Genomic DNA, 20,524 nt, shown 5'->3' with positions numbered 1-20,524 from the left:
GTTCTCAATGGGATTAAGATCTTGGGAGCTTCCAGGCCATGGACCCAAAATCTCTATGTTTTGTTCCTTGAGCCATTTAGTTATCACCTTTGCTTTATGGCATGCTGGAAAAGGCATTGTTGATCGCCAAACTGCTCTTGGACGGTTTGGAGAAGTTGCTCTTGGAGGACATTCTGGTACCATTCTTTATTCATGGCTGTGTTTTTAGGCAATACTGTGAGAGAGCCGATTCCCTTGGCTGAGAAGCAACCCCACACATGAATGGTTTCAGGATGCTTTACAGTTGGCATGAGACAAGACTGGTGGTAGCGCTCACCTCGTCTTCTCCGAATAAGCTGTTTTCCAGATGTCCCAAAGAATCGGAAACAGGATTCATCAGAGAAAATGACTTTACCCCAGTCGTCAGCAGTCCACTCCCTGTACCTTTTGCAGAATATCAGTCTGTCCCTGATATCAATGATTTCCACATAGCCTTAGGGCTTTATCCAACTTTAGCAGCCACCGCTAATCGAATGCCGAAAGTTCGGGTTCGGATCGACTCTAGCATGCTCGAGGTTCGCTCATCTCTATTCTTGATGATGTGATAGATTGTTGACTGAGGTGTAGAGATGAGCGAACCTCGAGCATGCTCAAGTCGATCCGAACCCGAACTTTCGGCATTTGATTAGCGGTGGCTGCTGAACTTGGATAAAGCCCTAAGGCTATGTGGAAATCATGGATATAGTCATTGGCTGTATCCATGTTTTCCAGACAACCTTAGAGCTTTATCCAAGTTCAGCAGCCCCAGCTAATCAAATACCGAACGTTCGGGTTCTGATCGACTCGAACCCGGTTCGCTCATCTCTACTGAGGTGCAATCTTTCTAGCTGCGATACTCTTCCCTGTTAGGCCATTTTTGTGCAGTGCAATGATGACTGCACGTGTTTCTTTAGAGATAACCATGGTTAACAGAAGAAAAACAATGATGCCAAGCACCAGCCTCTTTTTAAAGTGTCCAGTGGTGTCATTCTTACTTAATCATGACAGATTGATCTCCAGCCCTGTCCTCATCAACACCCACACCTGTGTTAATGGAGCAATCACTAAAACGATGTTAGCTGGTCCTGCAGGGCTGCAATGATGTTGAAATGTGTTTTGGGGGATAAAGTTCATTTTCTAGGCAAATATTGACTTTGCAAGTAATTGCTGTTAAGTTGATCACTCTTTATAACATTCTTTATAACTCTATATGCAAATTGCCATTTTAAAAACTGAAGCAGTAGACTTTATAAAAATTAACATTTGTATCATTCTCAAAACTTTTGGCCATGACTGTTGGACATGTTCTTTCTTTTAGTTATCATGCTGTAAAACAAAGCTATACTTACCAGGTCCAGTCTCCTGAAGGCAGCTTTTCAGTCTTGAGCTGGTTTAAAAAAAGAGACCAAATGCAGGAAGTCCTGGCCAGTACAGAGTGTTACGGCGCAATGCACCAGTCAATCACATGACTGCCTTCTCTGTTAGCGTGGAGATGACCGAGGCTTCCTGTGTTTGGTCTCTTTTTTCAACTAGCACAAGACCAAAAAGCTGCCTTTAGGAGACTGGACCTGGATACAAGAAACTATAGTTTTGTTTTAAGACATGATAACTTAAAAGAAAAAAATGAATGTAAATTACGAACTTTATTTCTCATCTGCTGATTTACATTACAAAAGTTAAAACAACAGTGACACTTTAACTAACTATGGCTAAAGAGATTACTGGGCATCATAGCCAGATTGCCATATAGTGATGGGTGAATGAGTTTGGTCCTAATAAAGAACATTGGTACAGCTACTGTATGCTCTAGGTCCACTGTGTCCTTAATTGTGTGGAAAAAAATAACACCACAACTATGTAATGTACGGCTTCATTAATTGTTTTGTAATTGGTTTTGTAATTGGTGTTTGAACCCAGAACCCCAGTTCTGCAGGGCCAACCACTGAGCCACCAGGCTGTCCAGGCTAGGTAAGATGCTAAGCATCTATACAAAAAAGAGAATGTACTGTACCTGAGCAGCTCCACCACTGGAAGTGTGTCATCACAGCACGGCTGCCATTAGCTGCAGTGGATGTCTCTTCCCCGATGTGCTGCCCTCTTCAGACCCTTGTGTGCCGTACTCTCTCGATAAGCTGACATCACAGCACAAAATGGCAGCACTGAAATGCAGCCACACTGTGACGTCACACTTCCAGGAACCTGATGGTGCTGCTGCTGAGCTGCTAAGGAAGTAAGATTGGCCGGAGTACCCCTTTTGAATAACTGTTATATTTGTGACTGTTTAGATCAGGAGCTGCAGCCTTGACAAATATACTAATAGTTGAATATTTGGGAATTGGATATGATCCCATAACTGAGATTCGGAGGGTATGATCCCATAACTAGTAAAACTGTGTACACCGTAGATGAAGTGTCTGCTATCACAACTCTGCTGACACACTTCTGAATCACATATTACTGTGTTTTTAACCTTCTTTTCCACTTCCTTTTAACTTCCTAAATAAGAGTTAAAGGGTGAGGTTTACAGTTTAAGGCTGGGTTCACACACTGTATACTTCAGGCAGTATTTGGTCCTCAAGTCAGGTCCTCATAGCAACCAAAACCAGGAGTGGATTGAAAACACAGAAAGGCTCTGTTCACACAATGTTGAAATTGAGTGGATGGCCGTCATATAACGGTAAATAACTGCCATTATTTCAATATAACAGCCGTTGTTTTAAAATAACAGCAAAAATTTGCCATTAAATGACGGCCATCCACTCAATTACAACATTATGTGAACATAGCCTTTCTGTGTTTTCAATCCACTCCTGGTTTTGGTTGCTATACAGCCTCACAAATACAGCCTCAAATATACATAGTGTGAACCTAGCCTTATAAGGGTACAAACCCACTTGACGTATTTGCTGCGTGAATCAGTCTTAAAAATAAGCAGGCAAAACGCAGGTTGGCTTTATACGATTGTTCTGCATTAAAATACGCAATTGCGTATTTGTGAAGCTTGTTGTTAGCAAAGCATCATTGTTAACAACCTGTGTGAAAAACGCATGTAGCTTCACGCTTCAAAAATACGCAATTGCGTATTTTAATGCAGAACAATCGTATAAAGCCAACCTGCGTTTTGCCTGCTTATTTTTAAGACTGATTCACGCAGCAAATACGTCAAGTGGGTTTGTAGCCTAAACCCCAGTTTGGTTGAATATAGTGTGACCAGGGCTGTATTTACCACTAAGCACCCCGTTTTTTGTTTTTAATTTTTTGATGTTTTGAAATTTTATGATGGTATTGTTCAGGTCTGGTGTGGCGGTGTTAAATATGACACCTGGAGCTATTACCTACCAATCCTGTGCTGAGAATTCCTTCAGACAATATGCAAACTGCTCTAATCATTGATTACCAAGATTATTGGCAATACGCCCCAAAAAATCCTGATGCTAATTGGTGAGTGAAGATGGGGCATCTTCAGGTTTAGCGCTAGGGCAGCAGCAGCAGCTTTTAACCCCTTAACGACATAGGGCGTATATTTACGCCCTGATGCCGTTAAGGACGTTCAGAGCGGGGCCGCGCGGCGACCCCGCTCTGAACCGCGGCGGTCCCGGGTGCCGCTTATAGCCCGGGACTGCCGGTATTAGCGGGCACGGTCCGATCGCCGTGCCCGCTAATACAGTAATCAGATGCAGCTGTCAAACATGACAGCTGCATCCGATTACCAGACGCAGCACTTCCCTGGTGTCTAGTGGAGGAGATCGCTCCTCCGGGATGTTATCCCGGAGGAGCAATCTCCGTTTCTGAAGCCGGACGGGGACCGCTCCAAGATGGCGCCGTGGCTCGGCACTCGTTTACTTCCGGCTGCAGCAGCCGGAAGTAAACGAGTGCCTATCTCATGGATCTCTGCAGCATATGTATGCTGCAGAGATCTCTATGAGAGATCAAAGCACTTATACTAGAAGTCCCCCAGGGGGGCTTCTAGTATAAGTGTAAAAGTTTTAAAAAAAATGTTGTTAATAGTAAAAAGCCCCCTCCCCTAATAAAAGTCAGAATCACCCCCCTTTTCCCAGGTTATAAATAAAAGTAAATAAATAAATAAACAAACATATTTGCTATCGCCACGTGCGTAATCGCCCGAACTATTAATTAATCACATTCCTGATCTCGCACGGTAAATGGCGTCAGCGCAAAAAAATCCCAAAGTGCAAAATTGCGCATTTTTGGTCGCATCAAATCCAGAAAAATTGTAATAAAAAGCGATCAAAAAGTCGTATATGCGCAATCAAGGTACCGATAGAAAGATCACATCATGGCGCAAAAAATGACACCTCACACAGCCCCATAAAAGCGCTATAAGCCTGGGAACGGAGCGGTTTTAAGTGACGTATATTTGTTGACAATGGTTTGAATTTTTTACAGGCCATCAGATACAATATTAGTTATACATGTTACATATCGTTTTATTCGTAACGACTTGAGGAACATATATAACAAGTCAGTTTTACCCCAGGGCGAATAGCGTAAAAACACATTTCCCCCAAATAAACAAAATGCGTTTTTTTTTTTCAATTTCACCATACATTTATTTTTTTACTGGATTCACAGTGTACTTTATGCAAAAATTCAGCCTGTCATTGCAAAGTACAATTAGTGACGCAAAAAATAAGGGCTCATGTGGGTTTCTAGGTGGAAAAATGCAAGTGCTATGGCCTTTTAAGCACAAGGAGGAAAAAACGAAAATGCAAAAATCGAAATTGGCTCTGTCCTTAAGGGGTTAATATGGCCCTGAGTGTGACAGAAGAGTAATGCAAGAACCCTGAGGATTCTCTGTTACTGAATGTGGACAAGTAGCAGTGAAGACTTGTCCTGTTCAATGCGCGCTCAGGTATGGGTGTCAATCAAACCAAGCAATGTCTGTGAGCGTGACTTTCTGTCTTTGGTTTTTTTATTTTGAAGAGAGAAAAAAAGCACATTTTGGCATGAAGGGAGCGTGGACTATAGTTGGACAGGAAGGGAGACACCTGGTGGCCAGGAAATTCAGAGTATATTGCAAACCTGATTTCTTACATTTTTTTTTTTTTTTTTTACAGTGGTTCTGCTTTTTAACCCTTTCACGACCATGGGTCATTGATGCATCAATGCCCAGGTCATTTTAGGACATCAGCTTATGGCATCATAATTATTTCATAAGCTGATGTCCCTATGTCTGCCCCCTCTCCTCTGTCCCCTGCCGCTGTTACAATCTTGTAACAGCCTGAGCCTGAGGCTTCAGGTTTCCATGGCTACCATCGCAGAGCCCCGATGGACACCGGACAGAGAATTCTCCTTCTGTAGAGGGAGAATTCTCTGTCAGACGCCCTAGAGATGCTGCGCTCGTGCTGACCGCAGTATCTATAAGGGTTAACTCTCAGCAACGGAGCACAGCTCCTGCGCCTGGGTCATCCTGCCGTGTAAATTAACATTGCTGCAGCCTCAGGCATAGGCTGCAGCAACGTTAATTTACTGCTCAGCGGCGGGAGGAGGTTAAATAAACCTGCTAGGCGAGTGTTCCCCTACTCCGGTCCCTAAGGCCCACAAATAAATCATGTTTTGAGAATTTTCTTAGCATTTTTACAGGTGATATATTATATTATATATTTAATAATAATATTATATATTTAATTATAATTTACAGGTGTTCTTTGCATCGGATATCTTCAAAACATGACCTGTTGGTGGGGAACACTGGGTTATGGGGTGTAAGGGGTATGCACTATACCACTATGCACTATGCACCTTGCTGAGTCCAAAGTCAGAGCTCTGGTCAGTCCAGGTGCCTATGTTGATTTCCTCTTATCCACCCCAGCTCTTGCTGATGACCATCCTAATGGTACTTTTACACGGTGCAATAATTGGCCCGATCGCACGATTAACAATTTTGAATGAACAATGTTTTTTTTTATAACGATCAGCGTTTAGACGGAACGATACATTGTACGGAAAGTTCTATATGCGATCGTTTAAGCCTATCTCACACATAGGTGAAATCACTGAAAGAATGTTTACACGGAACGATCTGCGAATTTTTTGCGAACGATCAACGATGATTTGAGAACATGTTGAAAGATCAAAATGAACGATTTTTTGCTGGTCGTTTGATCGTTCGCTGCGTTTACACGTACGATTATCGTTCGAATTCGACTGTTATCGTGCAAAAACGAACGATCAATCGTCCCGTGTATAAAGGACCATAACACAATGCAGCCACCTGAGTGCAGCTGTGTGTTTAGGACTTCAGCAGAGCAGGGAGAGCACATCACCAGGCTAGTAAACAAAGGCACCAGGGTAGATGGGAGCACAGACACAGGAACCTGTAGACTATGTTCACACACAGTAAAATGAAAGCAAAATACATCTGTAATTTTGAATGAAAATAAAACAGAAAAATGGGCCAATTCATTATTCTATACTGTTCTTGCATTGCCGGCCAATTTCCCATTGACTTCAATGGAGCATATTATTTCATTAAAAATAAGAAATACACAACACACAATGTGACTTAGAAATCTAAATGTGAAGCAGAGAGAATAAATGATATATTTAGCTTATTAATTGCATGTCTTTGTACTCTGTCTTCATATCACTTAACACCTCTCAAGTTGGGAATAACAGAAGGATAAAGAAGGGAAGGAATCTGGTAAAACAACGGTAGCCAGAAATTTTTTTGAACAGGGCCATCGAGTATGTGACTTAGAATGGCAGGTGGTTGAGCAAGCTGAGATTTGAGGTTACTCCATTGTGAGACTTTCTGGATTAGACATTTAGAAACGTCCCAAAGGGCTAAATGAAGTTTGTAGCTTTAAGGCCTTCTTGTAGGCATTAACTTATGGTCATGCGTATACATGTTGTCAGGAGCGTAACTAGAAATGGATGGGCCCCATAGCAAACTTTTGATTGACCCCCCCCCCCGACTGACCACTAAACGGTCAAGTGAAGTCATAACCACATAGCTGCTAGCTCTGGTCAGGAGTGCTTGCAGTTAAAGGGACATTTGCAAAACCCAGGAGACCAGCAGGGTCACCCGGTGCTGCAAATGATGACGGCTCAGGGGGCCCAGTGTATTGCAGGAGCAGACCATGGGGCCCCCTGATGCGGCGGGCCCCATAGCAGCCGCTATGGCTGCTATAGTGGTAGTTACGCCCCTGCATGTTGTGATATGTAATAATGTGATTTAGGCAATGTTTACACAGTTGGCGCCTTTGTAACGCCAAATAACAGCCTTTAATTTAATACAGCCTTTAATACAGTGTGTGAATATAAGGTAATAATGTAATGTCACGTTTGTATGCATTTATGTTTTATCATGGGTGCATATACTAATGTATGCATTCACAGGTTTAAATATATTTCACCCCAGTCCTCTGCGTCTGTGCTCATGAGGAAGGAGGTGTGTCCTCTGTAACGTCCATGGAAGAGTGGCGTGCCTGGGTGTTATAGATATTACTAGAAAAATGTACCTGGCGCCACCCAGGTATAAGGTGTCAGTGTGTTAACTAGATTTGTTTAACCAAATTATGAAACATCTTTATATACAGTACAGTATGTATTCTTCACATTTAGAGCACATTGAGAGTTTTTTAACTCATTTAACTTTTTCAGAAGCAGCACCTTTCTTTTATTAGGGTGCATTAACACATACAGGATCCTCAGCAGATGTGATGGTGCGGATTTGATGCCGTGTTCAGTTATTTAGATCAAATGTGCTGCGGATCTGCTGCAGATCCACAGCATAAAATCCGCTGCAATACGGTGTGTGTCAAGCTGTAGTAAGAACAGAAGATAGAGTGGGAGATGTTCTCTCCCTGACTTCTACGTGAATACATTGACTCCATTTGAAAAAATCTGCTCTGAAAGGGAGCCCCTTCGACACACACTGTCTGTTACCTACAAGCTACTGATGACACCGGAAGAACCTCCCTCAGACTTCATCCTAAAATAGGAAACTGACTTGGGGATCACCCTTACTGACGTTCAGAGGTCACGTATCTACTGCCAAACTCCACGCAATTGTTTCCCAGGTGAATCCTGCCTGCTGGAGGTGTGGGGCCAGTAAAGGTCATTTATCTGGGATCCACAGCTCAGTCATTTTCAGTCTGAGGTGGTGAGAGTTATTAAAAATGTCACTGGCCACACAATGGCTATTGGGTCAGCCTTGTTCTTTCTCCATCACTGCAAGATCACATTAGAGGCCTACAAACATTTGCTACTTGGTTTCCTGGTGATGGCGGCTTGCACATGCATCCCCTTGTGTTGAAAGGAACAAAACCCACCCTCCATTTAATTATGGATATCCAAAGTCAATGACTTGATGCACATGGAGGACCTTACCTCTGGTATTCCTGCAAAGACCATATGATTAACCTCTACCTGATTGTCATGGATGCAGTTTCAAGAAACGGATGCCTATAGAGATCTTATGAGATCTCCTGTATAGAATAGCACAGAGCAGTGCTCAGTGTACTACTGCACAACACCTGCTACATAGAAGATTGTAGGCAGAAAAAGACCTATTGGTCCATCTAGTCTGCCCCTTCAGTATTTCCCTTCTTCTTCTTATCCCTCCTTATTATCTTATCCCCCTTCCCTTCCTTTCCCTCTTTCCAGCTTTTGATATCATCTGGTATCCCCTGCCTCTTCTGGTTTCCTTTCTATAGAATGCTATATATTCTTTTTACATTATGACATCTCTTATGACTTCTCTACACAGGTGTAAAGGGTAAATTTAGCAGTTTTCATACCTTATTTTATATCATATGTCACGGTGCTTGTTACAGTAAAAAGTGATCTTTTATCATCTGCAGGTTGTGCTACGTGGGCGATGCTTTGCGGCAGCAGAGCCACTTAGCCCCGCCCACATCGCCACCATAGCCCCTTCCCCTCAGTGGCGTCATCGACGCTTAGGCTCTACCCCTCTGTGGCCATTGGAAGGGCCGGCCTAAAGGTCTGAGTTGTGATGACATCACTAAGGGGCATGGCTACGGTGGTGATGTGGGTGTGGCTAAGTGGCGCTGTTGCTATGAAGCCACGCCCATGCAACACGATCCGCAGATGATAAAAGATTACTTTTTACTGGTATAAAATAAGGTATGAAAACTGCAATATTTACCCTTTACACCTGTGTAGAGAAGTCATAATGCAAAAAGGGGTGACAGTGTCACTTTAAAAAAGTGAGATGTTTTCACTAAACTATTGTAAAAGAAAAATGATGCAGCCGCCCCTAGCAACCAATTAGATTCTAGCTCCCTTTGAAAATGAGAGTAGTAATCTTATGGGTTGCTAACTATTGTTAGAATGTGTGTGTGTGTGTGTTTAGACACTGGCATTATCTTTGTGAGATAAAATCTGATTACAACATTCTACTATTTATTTCTATGGTTGTGGTTTTCCCCATCCATCTCCTGTGATTCGTAGGATCTGCACATTTATGTCTCTATTTCTCCGGCTGAACTCTAATTATGTCACCTGTGTGTGTGTGTGTGTGTGTGCGTGCGTGTGTGTGTGCAGTGTGGAGATTCTACCATTCATTTCATTAGAGCTGTCTCCCCATCATCCTCCTCTCCTGTAAATCTGGCAAGGACGGTACCTTCGCTCTAAGGCTGGGTTCACACTACGTTTTTGCAATCCATTTTTTTTCCCATAAAAAATGGATGCATTTGTGTGCATCCGTTTTGATCCGTTTTTCCATTGACTTCCATTGTAAAAAAAAAAAAACAGATCCTTTTTTTTAACAGACAGAAAAGTAGGGTCAGCTATGTTTTTGTGTACGCTAAAAAAAAAAAAATCAATTTTGATTTTTTTTTTTTTTTTTTTTTACTATGGAAGTCAATGGAAAAATGGATTGCAAAAATGTAGCGTGAACCCAGCCTAACCTTCCTGGACACCCAATGTATCTGTGGTCCAAATTAGGGGTCAAACGGTTCAGGCGTTTGGAAGTCTATAGGGGACAGACAAACATTCATATTTATTATATACACCTGCTTTATTAGTTACACCTGCTCTGAGCCTGTTTGTACTGCCAGAATCTGACTTTCCATGTCTTTATACAATATATTCTAGTAAAATGCAATATATAAATTACAGAAAGACTGAATATAAAGTAGTACATGATGTAAAGTAGTGCATGATACATTGTGCAAATCACTAACATTTGTATTTATATTTTTGCACATAGTACTCTGCTGATAGTGAACAAGCTACTGCAAGTACAGATACAGAACATGTTCAGCAATTCTATAGTCTTCTTACTGTCTCCATTGAAATTTCAAAAAAATGGGCTCAAAAGCTACCTGGATTTTCAGAACTTTCTAAAGATGACCAGATATTATTGATTGAAACAGCATTTCTGGAACTTTTTGTACTGAGACTTTCCATAAGGTAATCTTTGCTAATTATTTAACACTGATTTAGCCTCATGATTTATTATTATTAATCTTATTTAGCTAATTAGTATTAAGGATAGCTGTAGGCTTGTTTCAGATAAAGCAATGTTTGAGCCAAAGCCAGAAGTGGATTCAGTTTGAAGGTTTATGTGCGTCCTTTATATTTCCTGTTCATTTGAATCCATCGCGGCTGTGGCCCAAAAGGCTGAATAAAAAACACAAAAGTCTGTGTGTTAAACCTCTTATTCCTAAACAGAGGTTACAGAGCATGAAGCTGCGTGGTAGACTTGCCACTCTCCTGATGCCATGTATCAATATGATGCCGGGAGAATGATAAGTGTTTAAAACTTTGCAGGAATGCACTGTAAAAAGCTGCGCGTAACCTCCGTGTATTACAGAGTGTGGGAATAAGCCCTTACACATAGTACTGGTAAATGCAGCAAGCACTTGTGATTTTCTGATAATTGTAGGCAGCTCCTGGACTTGGCACTGTGTAAACGCACCATTACACGCAGTACTTGTGATAACAATAATTGTCAGACAGCACAAGTCCAGGTGCTGTCTGAGAAGTACTACGTGTAATGGTGCGTTTACACAGACAGATTTATCTGACAGATTTTTGAAGCCAAAGCCATTAATGGATTAGAAAAGAGGAGAAATCTTGTTGTTTTCTTTATGAGCTGTTCTTTGTTTATGGTCTGTTCTTGGTTTTGGCTTCAAAAATCTGTCCGATAAATCTGTCTGTGTAAACGCACCATTAGAGCACTCATATACCGTGTATCATATACACGATATAAGTGTATCATGCAAAATTAGCCCACATGTGTTGAAACAAACATTTGCATTGCTCAGAATAAAATTTCAGGCTGTGGAAACACAACGTTTAAGCAACACCTCAATCTTTGAAAATAGCCTAATGGTACGTTTACACAGAGGAATTTATCTGAGGATAGACCCCAGTCTTTCCGTTATGACCTGGTCTCTGTTTATAGTCTGGTCCTGGCTTTGGCTTCAAAGATCTGTCAGATAAATCGCTGTGTAAACTCACCATTAGGTACTCCTGTAACAGGCAATAACATGGTTTGAGCAAAAGTCTGATACTTTTTTTTGTGTGTGTAGGTGGGGGGGGGGGCGTGACCTCCTCCTGCTCCTGATTTATCGTGATTTAGGGCTAAAATTATGGCAGAAAACTACGCCAGCTCCAGAGTTAGTATAGATTTCTGCGCCTCCCAGTAAATCAAGAATTCATGTAAAACCAGCATTTAGATTGATATATCTTACCCCCCTTCCTTTATATATTTATATCTATACAACATCTATACAACAAGATGTTAAAAATGGGAGGGAAAGAGCGAGCATATTAGGAAGTTTACCTACAGCGTATTAGATGAGACTGGAATACTGTACATCTTTAAAACATGCTGTGAATAAAGTGATGTCATACCATATCATAACAGGAGGAATTGCAGTGTGGTCAGTGCAAAAAAAGGTTTTCACATAATTATGTAGCCTTAGATGGCAGGTTTGCAACGCTTGATTCTTTCCTCCTCTGACTTATATTCTCTCCCCCCCGAACTGTCTAATTAGCTTGGTAAGTGAACGCTAATCTAGCAGATCAGCGATTGCTTACACTGCTCATGTAATACGCTTGTACACTGCTCGTGTAATAAGGCCCTAAGAGACCGTTTCTTGTACACACGGACGGGGAAGGCCTGTAGTGGACTCTTTCCCTGCCTGGCATCATGTATCAATATAATGCCAGGAGCATTTGAATTCATGTTTGAAATTTCGCTACACTGTAATGATCGTAATGGCTGCTTCATAACAGTGCCTCGAAGATTCAAACACTTTCCCCGCTCCCAGCACCATATTACATACATGATGCCGGCCAGGGAAAGAGTCCAATACAAGGCTTCAATATCCGTAGGATCCATATGGGAAGCGAGAATAAGCTGTTAGTAGACATTTCACCACTGAAGCATCAATAAAACATATTTCATGTTTTTTTCAGCTTGGAAATTATTGGGGGGAAAAAGTACGTATTTTTGCCCGCAGTATGTTTATTGCCCTCTTTTGTTGACTCTGTTAACATTGGCAACATGGTGTTTTTTATTTTGTGATGGAAAATAAAGTCATATTGAATTATAGTAGGTCTTCTAGATTTAAAGTTTTTTAAAAATTTTTGTGGAAAAAGTAGCATGTATCTTGAAGACTAATGTGTAATTATCATTTCAGGTGAGTTTTAAGCTGTCATGTGAATGTATATGAGATGCAGCACTATATCTGCCCATTCTATCACTAGTATATGGCATTTTTACCCTTGGTTACTATCCTGCAAAGTCCATGGGCCTGCTTTTCCTCTGCTCAGCTGCAGTGAGGATGCAGACTAGCCTTTGTGTTGGCTCCTATACACTATGTAGACACTGAAGACAACATCCTGCAATACAATCTTACTGCAGCAACCCTTTATACGTTCCCAGACCAGCATTGAGCAGTGCAACATTTGAATCCAGGGGTTTCTCTGGCAAGAAAAGTCTGCACATTGCACAGGTTGTTTGTCTTCTCTTTCTGCTCATTCATTCCCCTCGGCCCGCCCCCCCCTCCATAGGCTATAATGGGCAGTGCAAACCTGTCTTCAGTCTTTTTTTCTGCTGTAGACGGCTTTGCCTTAATAATATACAGATAAGAAGTGTGTGTGTGTGTGTGGGGGGGGGGGAGGTAGGAAAACAACCTTGTCAGTAAAGAATCTCTCTTCCTTAATAAAAGTCTATTAAAGAGTTTTTTTATAGTCTCTTGTTTACTGTGAAATTAATTGAAAAATAATGTTCATTATGCTTTTCTTAAGGGAGAGTTCTATTGGTGTATTGATTTATTCATCCATTTACTTAAAACAGGTCAAATATTACTGCCGATGAATTTGTGTTTTGTAATGGAGTAGTACTTCATAGACATCAGTGCCTTCGTGGATTTGGAGAATGGCTGGATGCAATTAGAAATTTTGCATTACATTTGCAGAGCCTTAACCTTGACATTTCAACCTTGGCTTGCCTATCTGCTGTATGTCTTATTTCTGGTAAGTACATAAGTTCAACAAATATGCTTGCCAAAAACAGATGCTTTACAAGTACCATTGGAAGATCTAGCTTCTAGGATCTAAATAAAATATTCATCTGCATAATTATCTGGCCTGTCAGTGCTAATTTATCTGTTTATTGACAGGGCATCCACTAATAAGACCCCTGCCTATTAGCAGAACAGGAATCCCATGACACACCCCCCCCCCCCCCTTCTGTTTAAGGTGGTTGTCACATCTAGGTTGAGATTAGAGATTTAGCTGAGATTCTATGGACTTACATCCTGTTGTAGTGTAGACAAATAGGCATGGATGCAGTAAATAAGAGGAAATGAGCTGACTAACCCTTGGCTCTTGTTATGCTGGGTACTGCCCCTGTGCCTCATTTACATATCAAAGAATTTGTATATGCCTAGAACCCCGATGAAGCCATATCTATCTTCAGGCTTATTTTTACTTGTGTTTAGCTTTAAATCTATAGGGCAAAAGAAAACAAACATTTGGCGTTACTGTAATGGTACTGACCTGCAAAATAATGTTAACATCTAATTTGTCAGAAGTTAACAAAGTCTCACATTACAAAACTTGTCCTGCAAAAAGAAAAAGAAAAAAAAAAGTGATAAAGCTTTAACAATGGTCAAGTAACATAGTAACATAGTTAATACGGTTGAAAAAAGACACATGTCCATCAAGTTCAACCAAAAAGGGGATGGATACAGGGAAGGGGGAGGGGTGATAGGTTCTATACATATGCATTTATATTATTTTGCTCTAAGAACTTGTCTAGGCCGGTTTTGAAGCCCTCTACTGTTGTTGCTGTGACCAGATCTTGTGGTAGACTGTTCCACAGATTCACAGTTCTCATGGTAAAGAAGGCTTGTCGCCTCCGGAGATTGAACCTTTTTTTTCTCCAGGCGGAGGCAGTGCCCTCTTGTCCTTTGAGGGGGTTTTACCTGGAACATCTTTTCCCCGTATTTCTTGTAGGGGCCATTTATATATTTAAATAAGTTAATCATATCTCCCCTTAAACGTCTCTTCTCCAGACTAAACAAATTTAATTCTTTTAATCTCTCCTCATAACTAAGATGCTCCATTCCCCTTATTAGTTTAGTTGTCCGTCTTTGTACCCTCTCCAGCTCTAGAACATCCTTTTTATGAATCGGGTTCCAAAACTGGACAGCATACTCCAGATGAGGCCGCACCGCACTAAAGCGGTAATATTATCCCTGTCCCGTGAGTCCATGCCTGTTTTAATGCATGACAATATCCTGCTGGCCTTAGAAGCAGCTGACTGACATTGTGTGCTATTCTGTAGTCTATTATCTACAAGTACACCCAGATCCTTCTCCATCAGCGACTCTCCCAGTGTAACTCCCCCTAGGACATATGATGCATGTGGGTTATTAGTACCCAGGTGCATAACTTTACATTTATCCACATTGAACCTCATTTGCCAAGTGGACGCCCAAACACTCAAGAGTGTCTAAGTCATCCTGTAACATCTGCACAGGCCCGCTTCTGCCATGAGGCGGAATGAGCATTCCGCCTCAGGCGGCAGATTTTGTGCTCCTGCAGGGGGCGGCATAATGTTACTCTGCTGTCATTTTTGTTAAGTTTCACTTAACAAAAATGACAGCAGCCGTGCAGCCGCTCACCTGTCCATAGCCGGCCCGCCGCCCGCGCTCACGCGCTCCGCACGTCTTGATGGGCTCCTGCGGCGTCACTCAGCAGCACTCCTGGGTTACTTGGCTGTGGTGAGTGGCCGGAGTCGTCGGTGTTCGTGCTGCGGCGATCGCGTCTCCGTGGGGGGTTCGGGGCCTGCTGCGGGTGGGTGCGGGGGTTCGGGGCTTGCTGCGGGTGGGCGCGCGGGTTCGGGGCTTGCTGCGGGTGGGCGCGCGGGTTCGGGGCTTGCTGCGGGTGGGCGCGGGGTTTGAGGCCTGCTGCGGGTGGGCACGGGGGCTCGGGGCTTGCTGCGGGTGAGTGCGGGGGTTTGAGGCTTGCTGCGGGTGGGCGCGGGGGTTCGGGGCTTGCTGCGGGTGGGCGGGGGGTGTTCGGGCGCTAGTGAGGGGGCGGCCGCCTGAGGTTTGCCTCAGGCGGCAGAGACCCCAGAATCATCCCTGCATCTGCACATCCTCCATAGACTGTACTGTACTACAAAGCTTGGTGTCATCTGCAAAGATAGAAACATTGCTGTTAATTCCATTCTCAATATCATTAATAAATAAGTTAAACAGAAGAGGGCCCAGTACTGACCCTTAGGGTACACCACTTATTACCGGGGACCATTCGGAATAGGAATCATTGACCACCACTCTCTGGGTACGATTATTAAGCCAGTTTTCAATCCAGTTACACATTAAATTTTCCAAACCGATAGACTTTAACTTACCCATCAGACGTCCATGAGGAACTGTGTCAAACGCTTTTGCAAAATCCAGATACACGATATCCACAGCCGCGCCGCCATCCAGGCTTCTACTTACCTCTTCATAGAAAAGTAAAAGGTTATGTCTCTTGGAAGAGAGGATAAAAGGATAAAAAAAAATATACCACCCCTCGGTTGGGGTAGGGGGTGGTGTTCTCATACCACTTCAGGTCAGTACAATGTAAGTGATCATTTAGGCTGGGTTCAAACTGTTTTTTTGCAACCCGTTTTGCATTTGTGTGCATCTGTTTTTCCATTGACTTCCATTATAAAACAAAAAATAACATGCGTTTTGATACTTTTTTTTTAGCATAAACAAAACGTGGTCGAATGGAAGTCAATGGAAAAATTGATCAAAATGAATGCACATAAATGCATCAGTTTTTTAATTTTTTTTTTTTTTTTTTGCATAAAATGGAAGTAAAAAAAACTAATTGCAAAAATGCAGTGTAAACCAAGCCTTATCTTGTGTTGTGTTCAGTTTTTTTTCTGGGGTCTAAAGTGACCAATAACACCTCTTCTGACATTGTATTTTCTATTTTTTCCATATTTAATGGTGATTACCATGCAAGATAAATAACTATGAATACTAATTAACATGTAACTGTTATTGTTCTGTCCCCCCCCAATATGTAAATGTTTTTAACACACTTCTTAGTATAGTTTATTAGTGGAATTGGTACCCTCCGGTGTAATACAACACACACACACACCTAAAGTGCCATTGCTATGTTCTGCCCCTACAGTAGCTGTGTAAATGCAGTAACATAATTGCACTGTCCACTCACAGTTCCTGCTGCTTTCTCTCTCTTAATGGCTGTAGACAATGCGAGAGGTGGAGATCATCGAATATAGCAAAGGGTAAACATATTCAGTAATACAGAGCATCAGGAACATGAAAATATTTTACATTTATAATATGCAAAGTAGACAAAAATTGCATCAAGCGCTACTAAAAAGAACTCATAAATGGTAGGTTACTCACGAAAATTCTTCTGTAAAGGTGTTTTTCTTAATGGTGAAGCATTTCAGTCCTCCAGATTCGGGTTCCAACAAGTAGTTGTAATCCACGCTGGGAGTGCGCCCCGGCCGGTAGCGCAACTTCAGTATGGGGGCTACCTGGGGGGGGGATGTATACAGTATGGGGGTTAACTGACCTGCAGAGGGGGGAAAGGGAGGTATACAGCATGGGCAAACTACAGAGGGGGTATACATTATGGGGGCTACCTACAGAGAGGGGATGTATACAGTATTGAAATCGTAGAAACTTTGAAGCCTCTTCTATGTTGTCCTCACCCAGGATTTAGGTAGTGCCTAAAAAAGGGCAAATTATGGTGGAGCAGGATTGTGTAGGAACTTATTATTATTAATATTTTTATTATAAGCTGCAGGTTTTCTGTTCACACGCCTTATTTATGATTTTCAATCAGCGCCATTTCAGGTTTCGCCTCATGCAGCAGAAAATCTAGAATCGGCCCTGCATATGAGTATACATTAAATGATAGTTAGTTATCCACAAACTGTTTAGGAGCACTTGCATGGGATCCCTGCAAATTTCTAGGAGAACAGCACTGGGCAACCCTCCTGTATCAAGTCAACTCTAAATGGGTTCAAATAGGTGAGAGCACCTCCTCTTTAGATAGTTATCTATATCATAAAAATGAAAGTTTGTCTGTCTGTCTGTCCATCTGTCCCATATAGACTTCCAAACGCCTGAACCGTTTGACCCCAAATTTGGCAGGCAGATACATTGGGTGCCCGGGAAGGTTATAGCGAAGGTCCCATCCTTGCCAGATGTACAGGAGAGGAGGGGGATGCAGAAGAGCGCCTCATAGAGATGAATGGGAAAATCTCCATACTGCAGACACAGGTGATATAATTAGCTGCAGCTTTGCCCAGCAGTAAACGGCAGTTGGGAGCCTTAGCAACCAATAGGATTACTACTTTCATTTTCACAGGGAGCAATGGTTGCTAGGGCAGCTGCCTCACCACATCCACAGTAATAACTGGTAGACCCCCTACTCCATCTATACAGTACATGTATACCATATCAGACCTGACCAATACCACCACACTGTGACTTGATAACACTGCCATACCAGACCTGACCAATACCACCACACTGTGACTTGATAACACTGCCATACCAGACCTGACCAATACCGCCACATGGTGACTGGATAACACTGCCATACCAGACCTGACCAATACCGCCACACTGTGACTGGATAACACTGCCATACCAGACCTGACCAATACCGCCACACTGTGACTGGATAACACTGCCATACCAGACCTGACCAATACCGCCACACTGTGACTGGATAACACTGCCATACCAGACCTGACCAATACCAACACACTGTGACTGGATAACACCGCCATACCATACCAGCCCTGACCAATACCACCACACTGTGACTGGATAACACTGCTATACCAGACCTGACCAATACCGCCATACTGTGACTGGTTATCACCGCCATACCAGACCTGACCAATACCGCCATACTGTGACTGGATAACACTGCCATACCAGACCTAACCAATACCGCCATACTGTAACTGGATAACACCGCCATACCAGACCTGACCAATACCGCCATACTGTGAATGGATAACATTGCCAGACCTGACCAATACCGCCATACTGTGACTGGATAACACCACCATACCACACCTGACCAATACCACCATACCGTGACTGCATAACACTGCCACACCAGACCTGACCAATACTACCATACCCCACTTCGAAAAGACTAGATTTTCTAGCAAGTATGAACAGGAGGTGGAAGACTAGAAAAATAAAAAAAAATTAAAAGTTGTTTCCTTCCCCCTGCTCCCTGGTGCTGCGCCCATGCAAGGTGCTGCCCTAGGCAGACCACGAGTGCCTAATGGTAAATACGACCCTGCAGGTATACAGGACACTACAGGTATACAGGACCCCAAAACTATACACTACAGGTGCACGGGAGCTCCACCAACTATATACGACAGGTATTCAGGACCCCAAACTATACACTACAGGTACACAGGACCTCCACCAACTCTTTACTACAGGTATACAGGACCTCCACCAACTCTATACTACAGGTATACAGGACCCTCAAACATACAGTACAGGTATACAGGACCCCCGAACTATATACTACAGAACACTACAGGTATACAGGACCCCAGAACTATACACTACAGGTATACAGGACCTCCACCAACTATACACTACAGGTATACAGGACCCCAGAAGTATACACTACAGGTATACAGGAACTCCACCAACTATACACTACAGGTATACAGGACCCTCAAACTATACACAACAGGTTTACAGGACCCCCGAACTATATACTTCAGGTATATAAGATATACAGCACCCCCATCAACTCTATGCTACAGGTTTAAAGGATCCCAAACTATACACTGCAGGTATACAGGACCTCCATCAACTAAATACTACAGGTATACAGGACCCCAAAACTATACACTACAGGTATACAGGACCCCCAAACTTTACACTACAGGTATACAAGACCTCTACCAACCATAAACTACAGGTACACAGGACCCCAAAGTATACACTACAGGTATACAGGACCCACAAACTATATGCTACAGGTACACAAGACCTCCACCAACTATACACTACAGGTATCCAGGACCCTCAAACTATAAACTACAGGTATAGAAGACCTCCACCAACTATACATTACAGGTATACAGCACCTTCACCAACTATATATTACAGGTATACAGGACCCCCAACTATACAGTACAGGTATACATGTCCTCTATCAGCTATACACTGCAGGTATGCAGTACTTCCCAAACTATACAGTACAGGTACACAGCCCCCCCCCCCCAATTATACACTACTGGTAAACAGGACCTCCCTCAACTACACACTACAGATATATTAGCCACCCCCCCCCCAATTACACACTACAGGTATACAGGACCCCCTCAACTATACACTACAGATATACAGCCCCCCCACCCCCCCAACTATACACTACAGGTATACAGGATGGATGTTTGAAGTTTTTAGTTTATTTCTAATGTGCAAAAGCTACAATTTACATAAACAGTGCAGAATTGTCGGGTATAAAGGGGCATATAGGACTACTGGCGATTTCCCCTTAAACAAAAAAAACAAGAACATAGATTGGCCTCCTGGGCACCTTAGAATAAATCTAATTAACACACTGAAACTTTATACCCGGGCAGCGCCGGGTATATTTTCTAGTAATTAATAATTATAATTATATAGACACCATCCTCCTAGATACCATCTCTGTGGAAATGGGGGGGGGGACGTATCCAAAGGGAAGCTATAGTCTTGCGCGACTGATACATTATGCGTTGTATCCCAATGTTAGTCTGATCATCCAAACTCAGTTTGTTCAGTAGGCCTAAGATGCAATGCTTGGGAGTGAGGGTAACAGTGATTGAGAAAACCTTTTTAATAAGATATACCACATCCCTCAAATAGGTTTCCAGTCCCCAGCACTAGTGAGAATCCCAATTATGGGCAGTGTAGTTATGGTTTTTCATTTTAAAAACATTTTTTACGTTTTTTTTCTCCTGAATGCTTGTTTACAA

The 20,524-nt window shown here is 42.5% G+C and overlaps 1 protein-coding gene across 5 annotated transcripts in view; it reads left to right on the top strand.

Annotated features, from left to right (window-relative positions):
• NR4A3 (nuclear receptor subfamily 4 group A member 3) overlaps positions 1–20,524 on the top strand; it is a 65,692-nt gene that overhangs the window by 35,126 nt on the left and 10,042 nt on the right. For all 5 annotated transcript variants that reach the window (XM_069958570.1, XM_069958568.1, XM_069958569.1 and 2 more), the window contains exons 6-7: positions 10,217–10,419; positions 13,319–13,497. In XM_069958570.1, the coding sequence (XP_069814671.1) occupies positions 10,217–10,419; positions 13,319–13,497 (382 nt within the window). The remainder of the gene's footprint in view (positions 1–10,216; positions 10,420–13,318; positions 13,498–20,524) is intronic.

This window comes from Dendropsophus ebraccatus, chromosome 2 (genome assembly GCF_027789765.1).
Source record: "Dendropsophus ebraccatus isolate aDenEbr1 chromosome 2, aDenEbr1.pat, whole genome shotgun sequence".
Lineage (NCBI taxonomy): Eukaryota > Metazoa > Chordata > Amphibia > Anura > Hylidae > Dendropsophus > Dendropsophus ebraccatus.
Note: the sequence above shows the minus strand (reverse complement) of the source record. Positions and strands in the feature narration are given on the sequence as shown.